Here is a 25,989-nt window from a genome sequence, read left to right as displayed (position 1 = left end):
AACTTTATATACATGGGCATTCACTCACAAGAGCAAGGATTCAACAGAGGACTGGCTGGTCTGGCCTCAGTGAGAGAAGATGCACCTAACCCTCAAAAGATTTGAGGGCCCAGGGAGTGGAAAGTCTGGTGGGATAGGAGTGGGGTGGAGACATCCTCTTGGAGATGGGAGGGGATCAGGAAAAGGAATGAGATAAGGAACTGTTGGAGGGCAGACCAGGAGGAGATAATGACTGAACTTGTAAAAAAGGATTAAAGAATGTGTGTGTTTCTGAGTGTGTGTGTGTGTGTGTGTGTGTGTGTGTGTGTGTGTGTGTGTGTGTGTACATGTATATGCATACATATATACACAATGGCATACACTCATTTATATATATGAACCTTTAGAAACCAGGTGTTTCTTCATGTGGCAACAGTACTGTCTTTTAGTTTCCCATCCACTAGAATTAATATTGACAAAATAGGCACCTATCACACTATGTACAGTTTTACCTCTCTAGGACTACAACTTGTTCTTGCCTTGCATAGACATCTGCAGTCACATGCACGTATTAACAGAGGTTAGCTTTATTCACAGCATATATGAATATGCTATGTCAACTTTAGCAACATATTTTCCCCCAAGTATGTTCCACATTCTTACAATTATAAGTGATGCAGGCTGAGAGTTACTACACCTAAATTTTTATGTTTTGTAGTAATGACTGCAAGGGAGAAAATTCAAGCTAATGGTTGTCTACATATTATTTTTATATGAATAGAGGGCTCACACTCAATTTTTTAGTGAATTAGCTTGTTACAACCTGGATTCCAGGATGGATAGTTTTTTTTAAATCACTTTATCAAATATTATGTATAATACTGTTTTCTCTCTTCTCTCCTCCCTCCCTCCTTCCCCTTACCCCTCTCTAAGGTTTCTCTGTGTAGCCCTGGCTACCCTAGAGCTCACTCTGTAGATCACCCTGAACTCAGAGATAATGCATGCCTACCTTTGCCTCCTGAGTGCTGGGATTAAAGGACATTTAATTGTCACTTATCAAGACCTTGAAATGAGTTGGCACATTAACATATCTTTGTTGTCTTATAATGTCTTTATGACCTTTTAAAATTAATTTTCATTTCTAATTGAACATATATATGTGTGTGTGTGTCTATATAGGGGTGTGTACATGTGCCTGCAGGTGATCATGAAGGCCAGAAGGTGTAGAGTTGCAGCTAGAGTTACAAGTGTTTGGGAATCATTGGTGTGAGTGTTGGGATTTGAACTTGGGTCTCGGCAAAAATAGTACATTCATTTTCTAACTGATTTATCCAGTCATTGTAGGCAGATATAGAAGATGTCACGTTCTAGACTAATGTTTGATGAACCAAACCTAAATGAAATTTAATACTGATTCACATTCAGATTATATGGGTTTATCAAGTGCCATCAGAATATGTTAAGATACAGTATATTTTGAAACATTTCTAATTGTTCTGATTATTTGATTTGATATGATTTTTATACAGTTTTTGTTTTTCTGAATTCTGTCTCTTAGAATTTTATGGTAATGCTGTTTTCTCTTGAATACCACAATAATTTTCATGAGTTAGAAACCATACCAGATTCTAATATTGTGTAGTGTGTAGTCATATACTTGATCATAGAAACATTTTATCTTATTTTTTTTTTACTTGAAGATAGAGTTTTTTATTATTTTATTTACATTTCAAATACTGTTCCCTTCCCAGACCCCTCCATGAGCATTCCACCGCATACCCCCTTCCCTTCACCTCTGAGAGGGTGCTCCCCCACCCCATCCACTTTAGCCTTCCCCTTCTCTGGGGTATCAAGCCTCCATAGGACCAAGCACATCCCCTCCCACTGATGCCAGATAAGGCCATCCTCTGCTACATATACAGCTGGAGCCATGGGTCCCTCCATGTGTACTCTTTAGTTGGTGGTTTAGTCCCTGGGAGCTCTTAGGGGGTCTGATTGGTTGATATTGTTGTTCTTCTTGTGGGGTTGCAGACCCCTTCAGCTCCTTCAATCTTGTTTTTTTTTTATTTTTTTTATTTTACTTCCTTTTAGGTCTGGATGTTAAAAGTGAAGCATGCCAGCGTTTTTTTCGCGATGTTTTAACTGTGTCTTTTTCCAAAATCCTTATGGATGAGGCTGTGAGTGGATGGAAGTTTGAAATTCATGTGAGTTTTGTATATGAGGGGAATTTAAGTTTTATATATTTTCTATTTAAAAAATATTACTGCAGTGTTTTGAATAATAAATAATAAATAATGGTTTGGGTTTTGCTTAGATTTTTTTTAACCTGCTTCTAATAATGGTTTTTAAACACTTCAAACACCCTTCTAGCCCACTGTCCAAAGTAGGAAAGAAAGAAGGTTAATAGGACAAAAAGATGAGGACCTGTTTAGATGTAGTTTGGGGTGGGGAGCAATTTCAATGTCTGTTTGTCAGAATACCAGCAGTCCAGTTCAGATGCATCATAAGAGCAAACAGGAGTCAGCAGCAGTGACATGATCTAGCAGAAACCACCAGTCCTCCTCCAGATTGGCTCTTGTCAGTGGAAGCAACCAGAATAGACAGAATGCCAGGAAATGGGAGACCAGTGAAGCATTGCAAAGCTAGCCATGGAAGTGCACCATCTTTGTCCATTGAGTCCTGTTTGTAATCTGTTCAATTATCACATGTCCTCCCATGGGTCTTGCCTCAGCAAAACACCATGTGGCTTTGTCTTAGCAAAACATCTCATGAATCTGAATCACCTGACATATTTAAAAACTTTTACTCTGTTTCTTTTAGAAAGAGTTTGCTTGGGGTTTAAAGTACAAGGTCTTGGTTTTTAAAACCTGCTACTCCAAATTTAAATGTCTTCTAGCAGTATAATTTGCCAGATTTGTGATACTATTGATTCTAACAGTTCCTCACTATTGTGTTTATTTTTAGAAATACATATCTAGAAAGGGGAATAATATATAGCTGGAACTCTAAATGATACAATAGCGGTTGCTTAAATGTAGAAATAAACAAACTACTTCCTCTATGAAGTGTAAACCACAGATCAGTACTCTCACATTTTGGAAATTCAAATTTTAGTTTTGAACACTGATAAAGTGGAAAGAAATTTTTGTGTTCTAAGATGGATCTTAGATTTACTCAGCTGGCAAAAGTAAATATGAACACCCATGGAACAAAATAAAATTAGACAACTATTGATCCATTCTAAGAATTAAATTTTCTTTATATAGGTATCTTTTTAATAAATTATTGAATGGCAAGGCAGATATTTACAAATGCAGCTAATCAGAAGTTGTGAAACATGCATAATATTATGACTGAAATTTAACTTAAATATTATCAAAAATGACCAGGGCATAAATGTGTGTCTGTGTGGTATGTATGTATACATGTATGTATACATATATGTGTGTGCACCTTTTGAAAGTAATGTGTGAAGTGTGACCTCTGAATTGCAGCTTAGATTGCAGATTTCCTTTGTAATAGGTAATGAATATGTTTAGACTTTAGACTTATTACATTTAGTCTACAAAATACCACAGTGAGAAAATATTGTTGCGTGTATCTTATGAACTAAATGTGTAGGTATAAACAGCCTTTTGTCTAAACATCATTAGAACAATTATCCCAGATTTAAAAATAAATTATTTTCTAGCTGGGCAGTACATGCCTTTAATCCCAGCATTTGGGAAGCATAGGCAGGTAGATCTCTGAGTTCAAAGCCAGACTAGTCTATAAAATAAGTGCACAGCCAGGGCTACACAAAGAAACCCTATCTTGAAAACCAAACAAACAAAAAGGGCAAAAAAAATTTTTTTTTAGTCTGGCCTTAGACTCTTTTGTCGTCTGGCCTGGCTTGAAATCACTGTGTCTATTTTCTTAATGCTAAGTTCACATGTGGTTCTGAAATATGAAATTATACAGTAAATTAAATATTACTTTAATGAATATGTTATTCATAGTATTAATGTGTAAAATAATTAAGATAATTTAGAAATGGAAATTTAACAATAAAATTTTCTGTATGTAAAATTACAATCAGTTCTTACCTATTATTTGTTCGACAGAGGTGTATTATTAACAATACCCATCGCCTGGTGGAGCTTTGTGTGGCCAAATTGTCTCAGGACTGGTTTCCATTTCTAGAACTTCTAGCAATTGCATTAAATCCTCATTGCAAATTTCATGTCTATAATGGTGCACGTCCATGTGAATCAGTGTCCTCAAGTGTTCAGTTTCCTGAAGATGAACTCTTTGCCTGTTCTCCAGACCTACATTCACCAAAAGTATGTCCATTTGTTCTTTTAAAAATTCTGTATTATCATTTTTGGCATTGATATAGATAATGTAAATTCACATTTAAATTTCTGGTTTTGCTGGGTGGTAGTGGCATGCCTTTAATCCCAGTACTCAGGAGTCAGAGGCAGACAGGTTCCTGAGTTTCAGGACAGCCTGGTCTACAAAGCAAATTCCAGTACAGCCAGGGCTACACAAAAAGAAACAGTTTCTTGAACAAAAAGAAAAAAAATCCAGTTTTTCCTTCATGAAACACACGCCATTAGGCAGTTATTACAGTTTGACTTCTTAAAAGTAAACCGTAGTGTTCCTCAACTTCTGAATGTTGCCTTTTATTTTATCCTTAACTTGAAATAGAAGTTCTGCCGAAAGGATGGCCCATCCAGAGACTGCCCCATCCGGAGGTGCATCCCATACGCAGACATTATTTGCATATGCCAGCAAGATTTTGCTGAAGGGACTCTGATATAGCCTAGTCAGCCATCATTGGGAAGAGAGGCCCCTTGGTCTAGCAAACTTTATACCTTTTTAACTTTTTTAATACTTTTTTAAACTTTAAACTTTTTTAACTCCAGGGCCAATAAGTGGGAGTGGGTATGTTGGGGAGCAGGGCAGGGGGGAGGGTATAGGGGACTGTTGGGATAGCATTTGAAATGTAAATGAAGAAAATACCTAATAAAAAATGTGGGGGAAAAAAGAAATAGAAGTTCTGCTTTATACTAGTAAAAATTGTAACATTTTCATGAAACAAGATGAAAACAAATAGTTGTGCATCAGAACATCTAAAAAGAAAAACAAAGCACTGCACTTGTGTTCAAAGACCAGTATGAATATGAACATTTAACAGTTTCTTATGTTCTGGTGTTTCAAATCCAATTTAACTTTATAAAATAACCAATATTTTTTTAAAATATTACAAAGACTATCAGAGTTTTAGTATGTGAACAATTACACATCAATTACACATACTACTCAGAATAAAATATGAGAAGACCAAATGATTCATATTACCTTTAAATCAGTAGCAAATTTTGTACATATTTTTCTTTTTAACTGAATAACTGTCCTTGTACAATATCTTTAACTTACGTTTCTAAGTTATATTGAACATGATTTGTAAAAATAGATGTATCTAATAACATTTTATGTTTTGCCATTAATACTACATTAGTCTTGTTTCTTTTGTAATTTGATCTTTGTTAGGTTGAAGTAGTTTCTTCTGTTAAATATTTTTATTTTCACATAGTTTAATTTTTCTGGTTAATATTTTATATAAGTAGATACTATTTCAGATTTGGTGGGTTTTTTTTGTTTTTCATTCTGTTGGTGTGATAAATCACATTGATTGATAGTTGGACATTGAAATATGATTGCTGTCAGAGAGAATTCATTTTGAATCTTGATTGCTTTGTTGTAGACAAGGTTTCTTACAACCCAAGCTGTCACTAGTGATGAGCTTGATTTTTGAATTGTCTTGTCTCCACTCTATAAGTGGTGAAATTACAAGATATTTGTGAACATACACCTAGCTGTTGTTTCAGTTATTAGTTCAGTAATTTTTCCTAATGAAAGACTAGTTTGTATGATCATAAAAGTTCATTCCTCCATCCAATTTATCACATTTATTGATCTGTATATTGTACTTCATTTATTATTTTTATTAGTTAATTCTTTTACTTATTTACATCCCAAATGATGCCCTCCTGCCCAGTCCCACCTTTCAGAGTTCTCCCCACCCACTGTCATTCTCCCTTTGCTTCTGAGAGGATGCCCACCCTGGAGCCTCAAGTCTCTACAGGATTAGGCACATCCTCCCACTGAAGCCAGACAAGGCAGTCCTCTGCTATGTATCCTTGGCATTTCAGTTTTTTTCTGTAGAATTTCTTATCCCTGAAATTCGATTTGGCTTCAGATTTGGCCTTATATGACTTCTACCTTATGTACTTTCTGGATTTTATGGGGCTTCTTAGATTTATATTTTTTTCTCAATTTGAGTATCTTCCTATACTTTTTATTAAATAATTTGTTTCTGTAGTTCCTATTGTATTTTCAGATAATCTTTCCCATGACTTATCTTACTTTTCCTAAGCCTGAAAGTTAGTTCAAAACGGAAGGTTTTATGTAGTACTCATAAAAACTCTGTCATCATGTTCTTGGACTTTATATTATTTTTTCCCTATTTCCCTGGTAATTCATAAATAGTTTCTATACAGCTTTTCCTTTTTGACTTTATGGATTAAAATCATGCTTAGTGAATTTCTAGTTGCCAAATATGCCTTTCTGTTGTTCTGTTGAACAATATATGTTGAATATATTTAAGTATATATTTATCTATAGAATAATTGAATTAAAAATTTTAAGTTTTGTCCTTACTGATATACTCAATTTGCTAATAGATTTTTTTGTTACATTCAGATCTTTGTTCATATTTTCTATAGCTCTTGGACAGTATTTGATACTGATACTTTTCAGATAGGACTGTTTGATTTTATTCATTTGAAAGGGGTATGTTTTCCATAAGCTTGTCATTTGTTGAAAATTGAATGTATAATATTTTTCTCCATGTTCATGGTTGCCTTTAAATTCCTTTTAAGGCTCTACCCCAGCTTTCTTGAGTACCTTCTTATATTTTTTATTAAATAGTTTGTTTCTGTAGTTCCTATTGTATTTTCAGATAATCTTTCCCATGACTTATCTTACTTTTCCTAAGCCTGAAAGTTAGTACTTCAGCTCAAATAGCCTCTAGACAGAATACTAAAATCCAGTTTCTTTAGTGGAAACTGGTGGGTAGGCTCTATTTTCTTCAAATTGATTAAATTACTACAAAATTATTTCTCCTTTGAATTTAGTTTTTTCTTGATTGTGTGTTTACTTTATTGTATATTTAACCAATATTCAAAGTTTCTAGAAAGTTATAATTGGTATAAATTTTGTGATCTCTTTTCTTTCATTAGTTTTTTGTACTTTTACACAAATTTATAAAAATTAACAGTGTATACTTATAATTACAAAAAAATGGGGGAAAACCGTTAGAGGTTTTAAACTTCATTTAGACTTTTTGCTGGTAAAATTAGTGTTAGCTTATAAATTAGAAATTTATTCTTTAAGAATTTACCTTTTTTTTTTTTTGGCTTTTCGAGACAGGGTTTCTCTGTGTAGACCTGGCTGTCCTAGAACTCACTCTGTAGACCAGGCTGGCCTCAAACTCAGAGATCTGCCTGCCTCTGCCTCCCAAGTGCTGGGATTAAAGGCATGTGCCACTATTATCTTTTATTTAGCATTATTTAGTGTCCTAGTTATTTGTGGGGGGGTTTCCGTGTGGGGTATGGGCTAAGAAGTATGTCTCCTAGTGGAGGTGGGTTTGTATTATTCATGCCCAGAAAGGTTATAGGTCAATCTTAAGAATCTTTTTTCTTTAAAGATGGATGGATGGGTGGGTGGGTGGGTGGGTGGGTGGATGGATGGATGGATGGATGGATGGATGGATGGATGGATGGATGGATGGATGGATGGATGGATGGATTTTGTATATGAGTACACCATTGCTCTCTTCAGACACACCAGAAGAGGGCATCAGATCCCATTACAAATGGTTGTGAACCACCATGTGGTTGCTGGGCATTGAACTTAGGACCACTGGAAGAACAGTCGATGCTCTTAACCACTGAGCCATATCTCCAACCCAATCTTAAGTATTTTTTCTCAGTTGCACTTCATCTTAATTTCTGAGATAGGAGAGCTCTCATTGAACCTTGAGGTCACTGATTGGCTAGACAAGCCTCATCATTGCTTAGATCAGTATTGGGAATTCAAATTCCTATTTTTCCTGGCAGCATTTTGATGACTGAACCCTCCCTTTAGGCCCTTTTTTATTTAAATGCAGAAAATAATTTCCCTTACTCATCTGTTCTCTCCCTATCAGTATTTCCATTTTCTCTTCTTTATTATTTTATTTATTTACATTACAAATGTCCTGCATCATGGTTCCCCTTCCATGAGTTCTTCACCCCATTTCCCCCTCCCTTTGCTTCTAAGAGGGCTCAGCTTGCTAGCATCCCCCTTCTCTGGGGCATCAAGTTTCCACAGGATTAGGAGCATCCTTTCCCACTGAGGACAAACAAGGCAGTCCTCTACTACTTATGTACTAGGGGCCATGTATGCTCTTTGGTTGGCAGTCATCCCCCAAGAACTGTGAGGGATCTGGGTTAGTTAGTTGACACTTGGTCTTCCTATGAGATTGCAATTCCCTTCTTTCTGTTCCTTCAGTTCTTCCCATAACTCTTCTATAGGGGTCCTCAACCTCAGTTCTATGGTTGGCTGTAAGTATCCCCATCTGTCTCAGTCAGCTGCTGGTAGAGCATCAGACTACAGCCATGATAGGCTCTGGGTCAAGAATTTTGAAGATGGGTAGATGGCTCCATATCTCAAATAGAGGACCATGGTTTCTTTAGGTTCCATCTCCACACTGTTTGGCATTTCAGCTAAGATCATCCCCATTGGGTCCTGAGGGCCTCTCACCTCTCTGGTGCCTAGGGATTTTCTAGAGATTCCCCTCACTCCTCACTCCACACTGCTGCATATTTGTATTCATTTTCTCAGCCTTCTACGCTTCTCTCTTGTCTCCTGCTATACTTCATTCTGTCTCCTTTTTCCTCCTCCTCCCCTCTCCCACCCAGGGTGCTCTCCCTTCTCTCTGCCTCTGGTAATTATTTTATTCCCCCTTCTAAGTGAGATTGAAGGATCCACACGTGGGTGTTCCTTCTTGTTAAGCTTCCTACAGTCAGAGTTGTATCATGGGTATTCTGAACTTTTGGCCTAATATCCACTTAACAGTGAGTACATAACATACATGCCCTTTCGAGTGTGTGTTACCTCACTCAGGATGATATTTTGTAGTTTCATCCATTTGCCTGCAAAATGTATGTCCTCATTTTAATAGCTGAATAATATTCTGTTGTGTAAATGAACCACATTTTCTGTATCCATTGCTCTGTTGAAAGACATCAAGGTTTCCAGCTTCTGGCTATTACAAATAAGGCTGCTGTGAATATAGTGGAGCATGTGTCCTTGTGATATGGTGGAGCATCTTCTGTGTATATTCCCAGGAGTGATATATCTGGGTCCTTAGAACTATTTCCAATTTTCTGAGGAACTGCAAGACTGATTTCCAGAGTGGTTGTACAAGCTTGAAATCACACCAACAATGGAGGAGTGTACCTCTTTCTCCACATCCTCTCTAGCATCTGCTGTCACATGAGTTTTTGATCTTAGCCATTATGACTGGTGTGAGATGGAATCTCAGGGTTGTTTTGATTTGCATTGCCCTGATGACTAAGGAAGTTGATTTTGTTAAGTGTTTCTTGGAGATTTGAGATTACTCAGTTGAGAATTCTCTTTAGCTAACTCTGTACTCCCTTTTTAAATTGGGTTATTTGATTTTCTCAAGTCTAACTTCTTACACAGTTCTTTCTTTTCCATTTATTTATTTATTCGTTCGTTCATTCATTCATTTTACATTCGAATCACTGCCCCCCACTCCCTCTCACAGAGTTCATCCCTCCATTCTCAATATCCTTCTCTTGTAGATATCCTCCATCCCTGCAATCTCTGTAGGGTTAGGCCCATCCTCTCCAACTGAGGCAGACAAGGCAGGCTTGTTGGGGAGTAGACTCCACGGACAGGCTTTAAGAACAGCCCCCACACCAGATTTTAGAGGACCCACATGAAGTCTAAGCTGCACATTTACTACATCTGTGCAGGGGCCTAGATCCAGTTCATATATGGTCTTTTGGTTGGTGCCTCAGTCTCTGAGAGACCCTACAGGGCCAGGTTAGTTGACTGGGTGTTGGTCTTTTTGTGGAGTTGCTATTTCCTTCAGGGCCCTTAATCCATCTCCCAAATCTTCCATAAGAGTTCCTGAGCTCTGTCTAATGTGTGGCTGTGAATCTCTGCATCTGTTTCAGTAAGCTGCTGAGTGGAGCCTCTCAGTGGACAGCCATGCTAGGCTCTTGTCTGAAAGCATAACAGAGTATCAATATTAGTGTCAGGGATTGGTGCTTGCCCATCCAATGGGTCTCAAATTGGGCCAGTTATTGGTTGGCTATTCTACCAGTATCTCTGTTCCTGCATTTTTTTTAGACAGTAGAAAGTTTGAGTTTAAAGTTTTATGGGTGGGTTGGTTGGTGTCTTAATCCCTCCACTGGGTCCCATCCCACTTGGCTACCAGGTGTAGCCTCTTCAGGTTCTACATTTCCACTGCTATTTGTCTCGGCTATGGTCACCAACATTGACTCCTGAGAGCCTCCCCCATCATAGTTCTCTGGTCCCTGTGTACCCCATTCCTGCTAACTGCAGTGTTCAATTCATTCTCCTGGGCCTCTCGCATGTCTCTGCCCATACCTGATCCTGACCCCACATTCCACTTCCTCTGCCTTCTTCCACCCAGTTCCCTCCCATCCTCTGCCTCCTGTGACTATTTTATTCTTCTCTCTAAATGAAATTCAAACATCCTGTTTATTAGCTTCTTTGGGTTGTGAAGTAGTGTATCATACATATCCTTTACTTTATCGCTAATATCAACTTATGAGTATGTAGCATACATGTCCTTTTGGGTCTGGGTTACCTCACTCTTGATATTTTCTAGTCCCATCCATTTGCATACAGGCAAAGTAATAATCTTACATATTTTTCTTATTTTTTAGTTTTAAAACTTTAAATTTTAAATTTAGAAAACGTTTAGTTATATAACCAAAATCTAATTTGTATTCATAAGCTAAATGAAGTTTCAATATATAATTGTCTGAGATCAAAAACATGAAAACTAAGCAACACTTAGGTCTTTATAAATAAATTATATATATATATGATTTTATAACAAATTATGGATTGTAGTATATAATTATGTATTATTGTCTGTTTTAAAACAATTCCAAATAGTAACTTTTTTTTTCAAATAGTAACTTCTTAAAGGAGGGAATTAACTCTTATTATTTACTTACAGGGTTGGTTAGTGGACCTCATTAACACATTTGGCACACTAAATGGTTTCCAGATTTTGCATGATCGTTTCACTAGTGGATCAGCATTAAATGTTCAAACAATTGCAGCTCTTATTAAGTAAGTTTTATTTTAAAATATTTTCAGTACAATATACAAACTGCTCATATTTACTTGGAAATTACTGAACTTTACTTTTGAAATGTAGTTTCTTCTCAACCTAACATCATTTGCCTGTAAGTATTGAAAATAATTTGAGAATATATCTGCAGAAGAACTTTGACTATTACTATTAAGGTTTTTTGTGTTTCCTATTTTCAGGCCGTTTGGACAGTGCTATGAGTTTCTCACTCAACATACATTAAGAAAGTACTTCATTCCAGTTATAGAAGTAGTTCCACAAATATTACAAAAATTAACTAATGAAGAACTGAAAAAAGAAACAAAGACTGAAGTGAAAAATGATACCATTTCAATGATTATTAAATTTCTAAAAAATTTAGCTTCAAGAATTCCAGGACAAGAGGAAACTGTTAAAAATTTAGAAACTTTTAGGTTAAAAATGATACTCAGGTAAGAAAGATATTTTCTGCCTTGAGTTACTGTTACTGCAATTTTTTTGTCTGTTTTGGTACTTCATATTGAACCTAGGGCTTTGTATGGTAGGCAAGCATTTTACCAGTACTTTATCTCTTATCCTTTAAATATATTTTTTGTTTGGATTTGGTTTTAATTTAGATGTTTCATTTGTTTGTTTTGGGGGCCTGAGACAAGAGTTTATGCTAGTTAAGAATTCACTGTATACAGTCCAGCCCTTTTAATGTGTGATACTTCTAGTTCAGTCTTTGGAGTTGCTTGTTTGGTTGGTTAGGAATATATCACTAAGGCCCTGTTATTGATGTAAATGATTAAAAATCATTATTGGCTGCATTTTTTATAGATTGCTACAGATTTCTTCTTTTAATGGAAAGATGAATGCACTGAATGAAATTAACAAAGTGCTTTCAAGTGTGTCATATTATACGCATGGACATGGTAATTCTGAAGAAGAGTGGCTAACCGTTGAGCGAATGACAGTAAGTTCTTTTTAAAAAAAATAACAAAACATATTATTTGTCTATCTGTTTATTGTGTAAGGGGCTGGAAGGTCTGAGGAGAGCTTATAAGACTAAGATCTCTTCTTGAGCTTTGAGACATAATAATAAAACTTGGCAACAACTCTAATTATCAGTTACTTCCAGAGCAAAAGAACAAACAGCAAGCTTAATGTGTTTCCAATAGACTCTTATCAGAGTCCATCACAGAGATATGTAACTATAGTTTTGAGAAAGCAAACACCATGCGCACAAACACACAAGTGATGCACAGACATACACTTGTATACATATACTTGTATATGTCTATGCATCAATATACATACCTATATACATACAATTAAAAGTAAAATCTTAAAATTAAAACTACTAAACAATTTTAAATGATAAGAAGCAAGTAAATGGGAAAAGGTGTTAAGTAACTTATTTGTGTCTTTTGTAAACGTGACTCTAAATATAGATAACTTGTTTTAAAAGGTGATCTTTTAAGTGGTTGATTAGATCTGGAATTTAGTGAATGACTTTCTGTGGAATCACTTTTCAAATATTTTGGTTTTGAAATGAATATCATATAAAATATCTTAATAGCAAATACTAGGTACACATATTTGTGAAGAATAATCACTGACATAAGAGTCTTAATTAACCAAAATATGACAAAATCTTGAGGCTTTTTTTTTTACTCTTGTGAAAATAGTATATGTCAAAGCTACTTTGACTAAATATTGAAGTTCAGATTTTACATATACATGCAATGTAACTGCTTTGTAGCATGTCATGTAGAATCACACATAGTGTCCACAAACTAAATTAGCACTTCTCTTAGATATACAAACAGGCATTTTTTTTTTAATATGGGTAAATTTTTTATTGGTTATTTTGTTTACAATTCAAATGTTGTCCCCTCTGCAAGCCACCCCATCTCATCCCTCCTCTGCCTCTATGAAGGTGCTCCCCCAACCACTCACCACCCTAGCATCCCCTTATGGTCAGGTGTTGCGGGAAGTATTAAAAAATTGGCACCATCCCGCACTATACCTAACTATTCTCTGCCCGTGGTCATTCCACCTCTAGGTTAGCCCCAAGAGGCAATCTTCCCAGCTCTGATTCTTCACAGCCAACCTCAGAACTGCTTGTTCCTTCTCAGCCATCTACTCCATGCAACTGGTTGTCACAAATCGCCTTAACCCAGTAAATCAAAACTCTAGAAGCTAATAATTAATCAATCAAATTATATATGAATAAATTCTCAATTCACCAGACACTCACACAGTAATTTCAGAACAAGTTGATGATGATATAAGTTGCCTACCTAGATAAGACAAATTGTCCTGTAATTAATTATCTGTCCCTTATAAGATATCCATAGCTACCTGTGGCTATTTAAAGCTACACGGAATCTGGATCATCCTGTTCTTCCACCATCTTCTCTCTCCCTCTGTCCTCTCTATTGCATCTCCAAAAATCTCTTCATGCCTACCTTTTCCACTACCCAATTCCAGGCTCTCACCTTATCTTGTACCTGCCCTCACTTTCATATAGACATCAATCCACACTAGAGCATCAAGCAAAAGGAAGTATTTTTAAAGTTATAAATCAATGTAATATTTTTGAGATATTTTCAATACATTTTTCCAAACTAAAACACACTGAATTATAAGTCTTTATTTTTATATATCATAACTAATATGTATCACATATATGGTAAGTTTCTTTACATGTCAGAAATAAAGACCATGTAATTACTAATTACACATTTAAGCAGTAGTTGTGTTTCTCTGTATTGGTTGCATCTTATATGTATAACATAATCTTTTAAAATTATTTGTTGTAATATTTAATATCTGCATTAAGTAAATTAATTTCACTTGCTATTTATAAGTCTGAATTATTTTTATTTTGCTTTTTGGAAAAATTTTCAGTTTCTACAGTTAAATATTTATGCTATGTTAAATTTAGGAGTGGATACAGCAGAACAATATCTTATCCATTGTCTTGCAAGATAGCCTACATCAACCACAGTATGTGGAAAAAATAGAGAAGATTCTTCGTTTTGTAATTAAAGAAAAGGCTCTTACTTTACAGGATCTTAATAATATCTGGGCAGCACAGGTAAGAAATTTTCTTGAGATAATAAAAAAAATGAAATTTTAGTTTTTATATAATTGACTTGAAAAGCAGATATAAGAATTTCATAAGATAATTATATATACAATTTTAAAGAAACATAGATATCCATATTTTTATGTAATAAAGTTTGTAGGTGATCATATATTATAAAAAAGCCATCCAATGAAACAGTTATTGAAGGAATAGTTATTAAAGTGCTATAAAGAATTTATAGCATGTTTTCTCATACAATCTGTAAAGAAAAAAGTTTAAAGAAGTTATATTACTATATTACTTAGATAGTTATGGTTTATTAGGGTAGATTGTATTCATAGTAATAATAAATAACCTTGGTGTTGGAAATAATGTATATCATTTTAATGGTAGTTTTTTCCACTCATAACATGAGCATTATTGCTTCTGTTACATATAAATTACAAAGCTGTTTTGTAGGGTATTTTTCATTATTACTAGGTTAAAATTTTTCTCCTGTGCTATATTTTGATCATATTTTTCCTATATTCCAATTCCTTCTATTTATTTTCTGTACAACTTCATTTCCTATCTTGAAAACAGAAATAGAAAATATAAAAACACAAAACTGAAAAAGACAAAAATTTTAAAAATGCAAAGAAGTATCATTTTTGTGAGTCAAATATTCTTAGGCATTGGTGTAGAATGAGTGTGGTAGGTTCAGTGTCACTCCATTCAAGACTACTACTACTTGCTGTATTTCCCAGCAAGTATCTTTTTGACTAAGAGTGGGTCTTTGTTTCCTGTTTTTTTTTTCTGTGTTGACAGTTTTTATGGCTTGTACTTATGTCTTGTGTGTCCTATAGCAGTGTCTGAATTTATATGAGTGTCAGCCCTTGCTTTATCTGGCATATATTATTCCCTTGGAGTAATCTACTGCCTGTGGATCTTAAAATCTTTCTGTATTAAGGACATCTCACTTAGGACTCAGTGCTGCATAGTTTCTGACATTGCACATCGTCCTGTAGAAAGTCTCTATTTTTGACAAGTAACTTCTCTGAAGGGAGCTACAAGATTCTCTTAATATATGGGAATAACAACACGTCAATAGGAATAATGTCATTGCTAGTTTCATATAGCAGAAGAATAAGAGTAAATTTTCCTCTGTCCTATCAAAGTTCAGATTCTTGACCCTTTACCATTAACTCTAATAAAAAAATGGGTATTCCCATAATATTTTACCAATATTGTACAAATATATCTTACAGGCAAATTGCTGTTGTAGGTCTTAAGAGTTTATAGATGGGTGATACTGATGGTTACTTTTATCCTCTGAGAGCAAGTAGAGTATCTGCAACTACCATGAATATTAATAAGTATTCTTGAACCTTTTAATTGGGCACAAACTAAATTTCTTATGTTCTATGTTGTAAGTAAGATGTGTCTGCACAGTATGTGATGGTAAGTGGGTAATCACTGGGACGTTATTGGTCAACTACTCAAGAAGACATAAACTATTCCTGGTACTGTTGGCATACTCTATCAGGGCATTTTCTTTGTTACATGTTAATTTCATTGTTACATGTTAACATGTATAGCTATAGATATTTATATATATATAATAGTTTAGATACTGCATATATAATCAGAATAGTCTAATAAAATGGACCAAAAATGTCCTAACATACTGGTTTGGGCCTTTTTGTTTGTTTGTTTACCTTCTTTGGGTCTATAGAGTGTATTACCAGTATCCTGTATTTTTTTTTTTGGCTAATGTCCACTTATCATTGACTACATACCATGCATGTACTTGTGTCATAATTTTTATGGCTGTTAATCTGTATATTGCTTTTGGTAAAATGGCCATTTTCACTGTTAATCCTAGATCCTTGAACATGGGAAATCTTTTCATCTTCTGATATCTTCTACAATTTCTTTCTTCAGAGACTTGAAGTTCTTGTTATACAGGTCTTTATCTTACCTGGTTAAGAGTCACACCAAGATATTTTAATTTATTTATGGCTATTGTGAAGGATGTTTCCCTAATTTCATTCTCAGTCCATTTATCAGTTTTATAAAGGAGGGCTACTGATTACTTTGAGATAATTTTTACATTTATTTACTTACTGTATACATCTCAAATGCTGCCCTCCATCTTGGTTGCCCCTCACACAGTTCTTCCCCTCATCCCCCATGTCATTACCCTCTGAGAGGGTGCCTCCCCATAACCTCCTATCCTGGTGCATCAAGTCTCTGCAGGATTAGGCACATTCTCTCCCACTGAAACCAGAGAAGACAAACTTCTGCTATGTGCCAGATCATGCATGTTCTATGGTTGGTGGTTCCATCCCTGGGAGCTCCCAATAGCCAGCTTAGTTGACACCTAAGCTGTGGGGTGTTCCTGTGGGGTGGCCATCCTTTCAGGGCTTTCAGTCATTTCCCTAACTTTTCCATAGGGGTTCTAGTGTTGCTGCCCTTTGAGAGGAGCCATATTTGCCCTTTACACTGATAACTATTTGGAGTTATGATGTTTATTGTGTTTGTTTATTGTGTTTTCAGAGTAGAGAGCTAATATTACCTTTGTTGTGCCACTGTTCTGTTGTTGGGTTTCTGTTCCTTCAATCAGACAGGTGATTCACCAGACAAGTGATTCCTGGTTCTCAGTCTTGTTCTAATTCTGTTTTAGAATTCAGTTGTGAATTTCTGATGGGAGTGTTGAATTCAGACTCTATCAGTCCTAGGTTGCTATTCTGGGTGGGATGGATGATAATGCTAGTGAACTAGCAAAGGGAGCTGTCTCTCAAATTCTTTCAATCAAATCTTGGGGCCAGAGGCAGAACTAGCATTACTGGATGAGATGAGATGAGAGAGATGAGATGAGATGAGATGAGATGAGATGAGATGAGATGAGATGAGATGAGATGAGATGAGATGAGATGAGATGAGATGAGATGAAGAGAAGAGAAAAAGATGATAAAAGAAAAGAATTAAGATAAAATAAAATAGAAGATAAAATAGAAGATAAGACAAAATAAAAAAGATAAAATAAAATAATACAAAATAAATAATATATAAAATAAAATAGCAGTGAGTACAAAGGCCATAGTAGTGGTCAAAGACGTGGGTGCCAGCATGTCTAATAGTACTCTGCTGAAACTGGAATGGAGGAGGAGAATAAGACACAAGTAGACTATTAGGGCCCCACACAAGTATGGCAATTATAGAGTCCCTTATAAAGTGGTTCTGTGTGTCACAGAAGAAAACAAAGGAATGAAAATGGTCTCAGAATTGCTGAAGCTACCAACAAGGAGTAACTATGGGGTCTGTGGTGGTTTAAATATGCTTGGCCCAGGGAGTGGCACTGTTAGGAAGTTTAACCTTTTTGGAGTAGGTGTGGCCTTGTTGGAGGAAGTGTGTCTCTGTGGTGGTGGTCTCTAAGAACATCCTGGCTGTCTGGAAGCCAAGGATCAAGATGTAGAAAACTCAGCTCCTTCATCATGTTTGCCAGGATGCTGCCATGCTTCCTGCCATGAAGGTAATGAACTGAATCTCTGAAACTGTAAGCTAGCCCCAAATAAATGTTTGCCTGTGTACGAATTTCCTTGGTCATGATGTCTCTTCACAGTAATGGAAACTCCATCTAGGACAGAAATGCTGGCAAGTTGTGTTTGTTTGTTTGTTTGTTTGTTTGTTTGTTTGTTTGTTTAAATGATAACAAAATTTTATTGTAAAAGACAAAGTATTCTTTCATTGAACACATACTCTTTTGGGTTTTTTTGTTTGTTTGTTTTCTTAACAGAGCAAGTGACTTTATGAAATACTCCTTTAAACCTTGATCTATAATATAGATACTAAGAATAAATTAAAAATATATGAGAACTGTAGCTGTAATGTTTGATTATATATTAGAAATTAGATAACAAAATTTAGGCACTCAGGACAAAAGACTGAGATGATAAATTTTCTGACTTCATTGACAACAGTAAACATTTCTAAATCTATAAATACACTAAGACAAAATTTGCCTTTCACATATATTTTAAATTTTATTTTCACACCTTTTAATTTAATTGTATTTTGATCATATTCTCCCTTTCCCCAAGTCCTTCCACATTATTTCCTCCCACCCAATTTTAAGTACTTTCTTGGAAAAAACTAAACCCCAATAAAACAAAACCTAGAAAACAAAATACAGCACCCAAAAATAAAGAACAAAAACAAATACAATGAAGCAGAAAAAAAAAACTGTAGCCAAATAAAAGCACATAAAACAAAACTTGAGGAGTCCATTACATGCTTCTCCTAAACATTAAAACTGATACTGGAATTGATGATAATTCGCTTTATCATTCCATAAGACAAAAAATGACATTTCAGTTGTTAACCTTTACCCTCAAGTATGAATTTACATTCATTTGTTCATTTTATAATATAAGATAAAACAAAAACTATCAGATTGAGACTGAACAAGGTAACCCAACTGAAATAAAAGAACCTAAGAGAAGACACAAAAAATCAGAGACCCTCTTGTATACACATTTAAAAATCTCATAAAAACACTAAACCATAGCTATAATATATGCAAGGAGGACCTTATGAAGACCCATACAGGCCTTGTGCATATTGCTTCTGTCTGTAAGTTTATATGAGTTTTACTTAGTTGATCTTTTTTTTTCCAATTTTTAAAAATTTTTTATTAGATATTTTCTTCATTTACATTTCAAATGTTATGCCAAAAGTCCCCTATACCTACCCCCACCCTGCTCCCCTACCCACTCACTCCCATTTCTTGGCCCTGGTGTTCCCCTGTACTGGGGCATATAAAGTTTGCAAGACCAAGGGGCCTCTCTTCCCAATGATGGCTGACTAGGCCATCTTCTGCTACATAAGCAGCTAAAGACACGAGCTGTTGGAGTACTGGTTAGTTCATATTGTTGTTCCACCTATAGGGTTGCAGATCCCTTTAGCTCCTTGGGTACTTTCTCTAGCTCCTCCATTGGGGGCCCTGTGATCCATCCAATAGATGACTGTGAGCATCTACTTCTGTTTTTGCCAGGTACTGGTATAGCCTCACACGAGACAGCATAATCTTGCTGGCATATGCAATAGTGTTTGCATTTGGAGGCTGATTATGGGATGGATCCCTGGATGGGCCAGTGTCTGGATGGTCCATCATTTCACCTTAGTTCTGAAAGACTCCAAGAGGAGCCCCTCGCTCAGGCCTCAGGACAATAGCGGACACCAAAGAACTTACAATAGACCTACCTTGTTGCAAACCACATGAGACTTTATTTGGGGAAAGCCAGAGCTCTGGGGACGACTCATATCCCATGCAGGGGTAGAGGAATCGACCTCGAGGGGAAAGAGGTCCCAGTTTTTATAGGCCCTCAGAGGGGAAAGGGGAAGGGGGAGAGTAGGAAATTTCCAGATCTAAACAATGTCTATTCTCAAGAAATGGATATGGGAGGGGTACAAGGAAAGAGTCTAATGAAGGTGCAGCAATGGGCACACACCTGGTCAGAACATTGGCAGACACACAGGTTCAAGGAGTGGCCAGAGCATTGTGCACCTCTGTTTTTCTAAATCAGTGAAGCTAGTTCTGCTAACACTGACGTCTATCTTGCCAATTTCATGGCTTCTGTGTCCTTTTACATTCTGCCAGGATCTTTCAGTTCCAAACTTTATCTCTGTAACTCCTTCCATGGGTATTGTGTTCCCTATTCTAAGGAGCAATGAAGTATCCAGGCATTGGTCTTCCTTCTTCTTGGTTTTCTTGTGTTTTGCAAATTGTATCTTGGGTATTCTAAGTTTTTAGGCTAATATACACTTATCAGTGAGTACATATCTTGTGAATTCTTTTGTGATTGGGCTACCTCACTCAGAATGATATCTTCCAGATCCAGCCATTTGCCTAAGAATGTCATGAATTCATTGTTTTTAATAGCTGAGTAGTACTCAATTGTGTTGTAAATGTACCACATTTTCTGTATCCATTCCTCTGTTCTGAGACATCTGGGTTCTTTCTGGCTTCTGGGCATTATAAATAGAGCTCCTGTGAACATAGGGGAGCTATATGTTCTTATTACCAAGTGGAACATCTTCTGTATATATGCCCAGGAAAGGTATTGCTGGGTCCTCCTATAGTACTATGTCCAATTTTTTGAGGAAACTCCAGACTAATTGCCAGAGTGGTTGTACAAGCTTGCAATCCCACCAACAATGGAGGAGTGTTCCTCTTTCTCCACATCCTCGCCAGCATCTGCTGTCACCTGAGGTTTTGATCTTAGACATTCTGACTGGTGTGAGGTGGAATCTCAGGGTTGCTTTGATTTGCATTTCCCTAATGATTAAGGATGTTGAACATTTTTTCAGGTGCTTCTCAGCCATTTGGTATTCCTCAGGTGAGAATTCTTTGTTTAGCTCTGAGCCCCATTTTTAATGGGGTTATTTGATTTTGTGGAGTCACCTTCTTGAGTTCTTTATATATATTGGGTATTAGTCCCTTATCAGATTTAGGATAGGTAAAAATCCTTTTCCAATCTGTTGGTGGACTTTTTGTCTTATTGACAGTGTCTTTTGCCTTACATAAGCTTTTCAATTTCATGAGGTCCCATTTGTCAATACTTGATCTTACAGCACAAGCCATTGCTGTTCTGTTTAGGAATTTTTCCCCAGTGCTAATATCTTCGAGGTTTTGTTGGTTTTTTTTTTTCCCACTTTCTACTCTAAGAATTTCAGTGTCTCTGTTTTTATGTGGATGTATTAGTCAGGGTTTCTATTCCTGCACAAACATCATGACCAAGAAACAAGTTGTGGAGGAAAGGGTTTATTCGGCTTACACTTCCGTACTGCTGTTCATCACCAAAGGAAGTCAGGACTGGAACTCAAGCAGGTCAGGAAGCAGGAGATGATGCAGAGACCATGGAGGGATGTTCTTTACTGGGTTGCTTCACCTGGCTTGCTCAGCCTGCTCTCTTAAAGAACTCAAGACTACCAGCCCAGAGATGGTCCCACCCACAAGGGGCCTTTCCCCCTTGATCACTAATTGAGAAAATGCCTTACAGTTGTATCTCATGGAGGCATTTCCTCAACTGAAGCTCCTTTTTCTGTGATAACTCCAGCTGTGTCAAGTTGACACAAAACTAGCCGGTCAGTGGAGGTCTTTGATCCACTTAGACTTGAGCTTTGTACAAGGAGATAAGAATGGATCAATTTGCATTCTTCTACATGATAACTGCCAGTTGTGCCAGCACTATTTGTTGAAAATGTCTTTTTCCCCCCCATTGGATGGTTTTAGCTCCTTTGTCAAAGATCAAGTGACCATAGGTGTGGGTCTTAAATTGTATTCCATTGATCTACCTGTCCCTTGCTGTGCCAGTAGCATGTAGTTTTTAATCACAATTGCTCTGTAGTACAGTTTGTGGTCAGATATGGTGATTCCAACAGAGTTTCTTTTATTGCTGAGAATAGTTTTTGCTATCCTAGGTTTTATGTTATTCCAGATGAATTTACAAATTGCCCTTTCTAACTCTGTGAAGAATTGAGTTAGAATTTTGATGGGGATTGCATTGAATCTGTAGATTGCTTTGGTAGGATAGCCATTTTTACTATATTAATCCTGCCAATCTATGAACATGGGAGATCTTTCCATCTTCTGAGATCTTCAATTTCTTTCTTCAGAGACTTGAAGTTCTTATCATAAAGATCTTTTACTTAGAGTCACACCAAGGTATTTTATACTATTTGTGACTATTGTGAAGGGTGTTGTTTCCCTAATATCTTTCTCTGCCTGTTGATCTGTTGTGTAGAGAAAGGCCACTGATTTATTTATGTTAATTTTATATCCAGCTACTGCACTGGAACTGTTTATCAGTTTTATGAGTTCTTTGGTGGAATTTTTAGGGTCACTTATATATACTATCATATCATCTGCAAATAGTGATATTTTGATTTCTTCCTTTTCAATTTGTATCCCATTGATCTCCTTTTGTTGACAAATTGCTCTGGCTAGGACTTCAAGTACTACATTGAATAGGTAGGGATGAAGTAGGCAGCCTTGTCTAGTCCCTGATTTTAGTGGGATTGCTTCAAGTTTCTCTCCATTTAGTTTTATGTTGACAACTGGCTTCCTGTATATTGCTTTTATTAAGTTTAGGTATGGTCCTTGAATTCATGATCTTTCCATGACTTTTATCATGAACAGGTGTTGGGTTTTGTCAAATGCTTTCTCATGTGATTTTTTTTGTCTTTGAGTTTGTTTATATAGTGGATTACGTTGATGGATTTCCATAAATTAAACCATCCCTGCATTCCTGGAATGAAGCCTACTTGGTCATGATGGATGGTCATTTTGATGTGTTTTTGGATTCTGTTTGCAATGATTTTTTAAAATATTTTTGCATTGATATTCATAAGGGAAATTTGTCTGAAGTTCTCTTTCTTTGTTGGATCTTTGTGTGGTTTAGGTATCAGAGTAATTGTGGCTTCATAAAATGAATTGGGTAGAGTACCTTTGTTTCTATTTTGTGGAATAGTTTGAGGAGAGTTGGTATTACATCTTCTTTGAAGGTCTGATAGAACTCTGCACTAAACTCATCTGATCCTGGACTTTTTTTCGTTGGGAGACTATTAATTACTGCTTCTATTTCTTTAGGGAATATAGGGCTGTTTAGATCATTTATCTGATCCCTATTTAACTTTGGTACCTGGTATCTGTCTAGGAAATTTTCCATTTCTTCCAGGTTTTCCATTTTTGTTGAGTATAGTCTTTTGTAGTAGGATCTGATGATGTTTTGGATTTCCTCAGGTTCTGTTGTTATTTCTCCCTTTTCATTTCTGATTTTGTTAATTAGGATACTTACTGTCCTTGGACCCTCTAGTCAGTCTGTCTAAGGGTTTATCTATCTTGCTGATTTTCTCAGAGAACCAGCTCCTGGTTTGGTTGATTCTTTGAAAAGTTCTTTTTGTTTCCACTTGGTTGATTTCAGCCCTAAGTTTGATTCTTTCCTGCCCTCTACTCCTCTTGGGTGAATTTGCTTCCTTTTGTTCTAGAGCTTCTCCTCTTGGGTGAATTTGCTTCCTTTTGTTCTAGAGCTTCTAGGTGTGCTGTCAGTCTGCTAGTTTATTATCTCTCTAGTTTCTTTTAGGAGGTACTCAGGGCTATGAGTTTTCCTCTTAGGAATGCTTTCATTGTGTCCCATAAGTTTGGGTATGTTGTGGCTTCATTTTCATTAAACTCTAAAAAGTTTTTAATTTCTTTATTTCTTCCTTGACCAAGGTATCATTGAGAAGAGTGTTGTTCAGTTTCCATGTGAATGTTGGCTTTCTATTATTTATATTGTTATTGAGATCAACCTTAGTCCATGGTAATCTGATAGTATACATGGGATAATTTCAATATTTTTGTATCTGTTGAGGCCTGTTTTGTGACCAATTATATGTTCAATTTTGGAGGAGGTACCATGAAATGCTGAGAAGAAGTTATATCCTTTTCTTTTAGGATAAAATGTCCTGTAGATATCTGTTAAATCCATGTGTTTCATAACTTCTCTTAGTTTCACTGTGTCCCTATTTAGTTTCTGTTTCTATTATCTGTCCATTGATTAGACTGGAGTTTTGAAGTCCCCCACTATTATTGTGTGAGGTGCAATGTGTGCTATGAGTTTTACTAAAGTTTATTTAATGAATGTGGATTCCCTTTCATTTGTAGCATCGATATTCAGAATGGAGAGTTTACCTTGGAAGATTTTTACCTTTGATGAGTATGAAGTGCCCCTCCTTTTTTTTTATTGATAATTTTGGGTTAGAAGTCAATTTTATTTGATATTAGAATGACTACTCCAGCTTGTTTCCTTGGACCATTTGCTTGGAAAATTGTTTTCCAGCCTTTCACTCTGAGGTAGTGTTTGTCTTTTTCCCTGAGGTGGGTTCCTGTAAGCAGCAAAATGTTGGGTCCTGTTTGTGTAGCCAGTCTGTTAGTCTATGTCTTTTTATTGGGGAATTGAGTCCATTGATATTAAGAGATATTAAAGAAAAGTAATTGTTGCTTCCTGTTATTTTTGTTGTTTAAGTTTGGGTTCTGTTCTTGCACTTGTCTTCTCTTAGGTTTGTTGAAGAAGTACTTTCTTGCTTTTTCTAGGGTATAGTTTCCATCCTTGTGTGGGTGTTTTCCCTTCATTATCCTTTGAAGGGCTGAATTCATTTTAAAGATACTGTGTGAATTTATTTTAGTCATGGGATACTTTGATTTCTCCATCTATGGTAATTGAGAGATTTGCTGGGTATAGTTGCCTGGGCTTGCATTTGTGTTCTCTTAGGGTCTGTATAGCATCTGTCCAGGATCTTCTGGCTTTCATAGTCTCTGGTGAGAAGTCTGGTGTAACTCTAATAGGGCTGCCTTTATATGTTAATTGATCTTTTTGCCTTACTGCTTTTAATATTCTATTTTTATTTAGTGCATTTGTTGTTCTGATTATTATGTTTTGGGAGGAATTTCTTTTCTGGTCCAGTCTATTTGGTGTTCTGTTGACTTCTTATATATTCATGGGCATCTCTTTCTTTAAGTTTGGGAAGTTTTCCTCTATAATTTTGTTGAAGATATTTACTGGCCCTTTAAGATGAAAATCTTCATTCTCATCTACTCCCATTATCCGTAGGTTTGGTCTTCTCATTGTGTCCTGGATTTCCTGGATATTTTGAGTTAGAATCTTTTGCCATTTTGCATTTTCTTTTATTGGTGTGTCCATGTTCTCTATGGAATCTTCTGCACCTGAGATTCTCTCTTCCATCTCTTGTATCTGTTGCTGATACTCACATCTATGTTTCCTGATTTCTTTCCTAGGTTTTCTTTCTCCAGAGTTGTCTCCCTTTGTGTTTTCTTTATTGTTTCTATTTCCCTTTTTAGATCTTGGATGGTTTTGTTCAATTCCATCACCTGTTTGGTTGTGTTTTACTGCAATTCTGTAAGGGATTTTTGTGCTTCCTCTTTAAGGCCTTCTACCTGTTTAACAGTGTTCTCCTGTATTTCTTTAAGGAAGTTATTATTTCCTTTCTTAAAATCCTCCACCAGCATCATGAGGTATGATTTTAAATCTGAATCTTGCTTCTCAGGTGTGATAGGCTATCAAGGACTCCGTGAGATGGGAGTGCTGGGTTCTGATGATGGTGAGAGGTCTTGGTTTCTGTTAGTAAGATTCTTAAGTTTGCCTTTTTGCCATCTGGAAATTGGCATTAGTTGTTATATCTGGAGCTTGTTCCTCCTGTGATTCTGTTAACCTCTGTCAGCACTCCTGGGAGTCCAACTGTCTCCTGAGTCTCATTGGTCAGAGTACTCACTGCAGGCAAGCTCTCCTCTGGCAGGGAAGGTGCACAGAGGTCTGGAGCTCATCTCTGACTCATGGCTGAAGATGAGGCCCCGAAAAGGGGCCTGTACCAGAAGCTATGTTGCTACTGCAGTCTGTGTGCTCTCCTGAGAAGACTGGTCTCTGAGGGACTCGGGATACAAGAT

The 25,989-nt window shown here is 36.3% G+C and overlaps 1 protein-coding gene across 1 annotated transcript in view; it reads left to right on the top strand.

Moving 5' to 3' along the window:
* The window catches only part of Usp9y (ubiquitin specific peptidase 9, Y chromosome), a 160,822-nt gene that overhangs the window by 13,097 nt on the left and 121,736 nt on the right, over nucleotides 1–25,989 (top strand). The window contains exons 7-12 of the mRNA NM_148943.2: nucleotides 2,071–2,183; nucleotides 4,083–4,301; nucleotides 11,312–11,427; nucleotides 11,629–11,880; nucleotides 12,248–12,383; nucleotides 14,361–14,513. Of these exons, the coding sequence (NP_683745.2) occupies nucleotides 2,071–2,183; nucleotides 4,083–4,301; nucleotides 11,312–11,427; nucleotides 11,629–11,880; nucleotides 12,248–12,383; nucleotides 14,361–14,513 (989 nt within the window). The remainder of the gene's footprint in view (nucleotides 1–2,070; nucleotides 2,184–4,082; nucleotides 4,302–11,311; nucleotides 11,428–11,628; nucleotides 11,881–12,247; nucleotides 12,384–14,360; nucleotides 14,514–25,989) is intronic.

Source organism: Mus musculus, chromosome Y, assembly GCF_000001635.26.
Source record: "Mus musculus strain C57BL/6J chromosome Y, GRCm38.p6 C57BL/6J".
In the NCBI taxonomy this organism is placed as follows: domain Eukaryota; kingdom Metazoa; phylum Chordata; class Mammalia; order Rodentia; family Muridae; genus Mus; species Mus musculus.
This window is presented reverse-complemented; position numbering and strand designations above follow the sequence as displayed.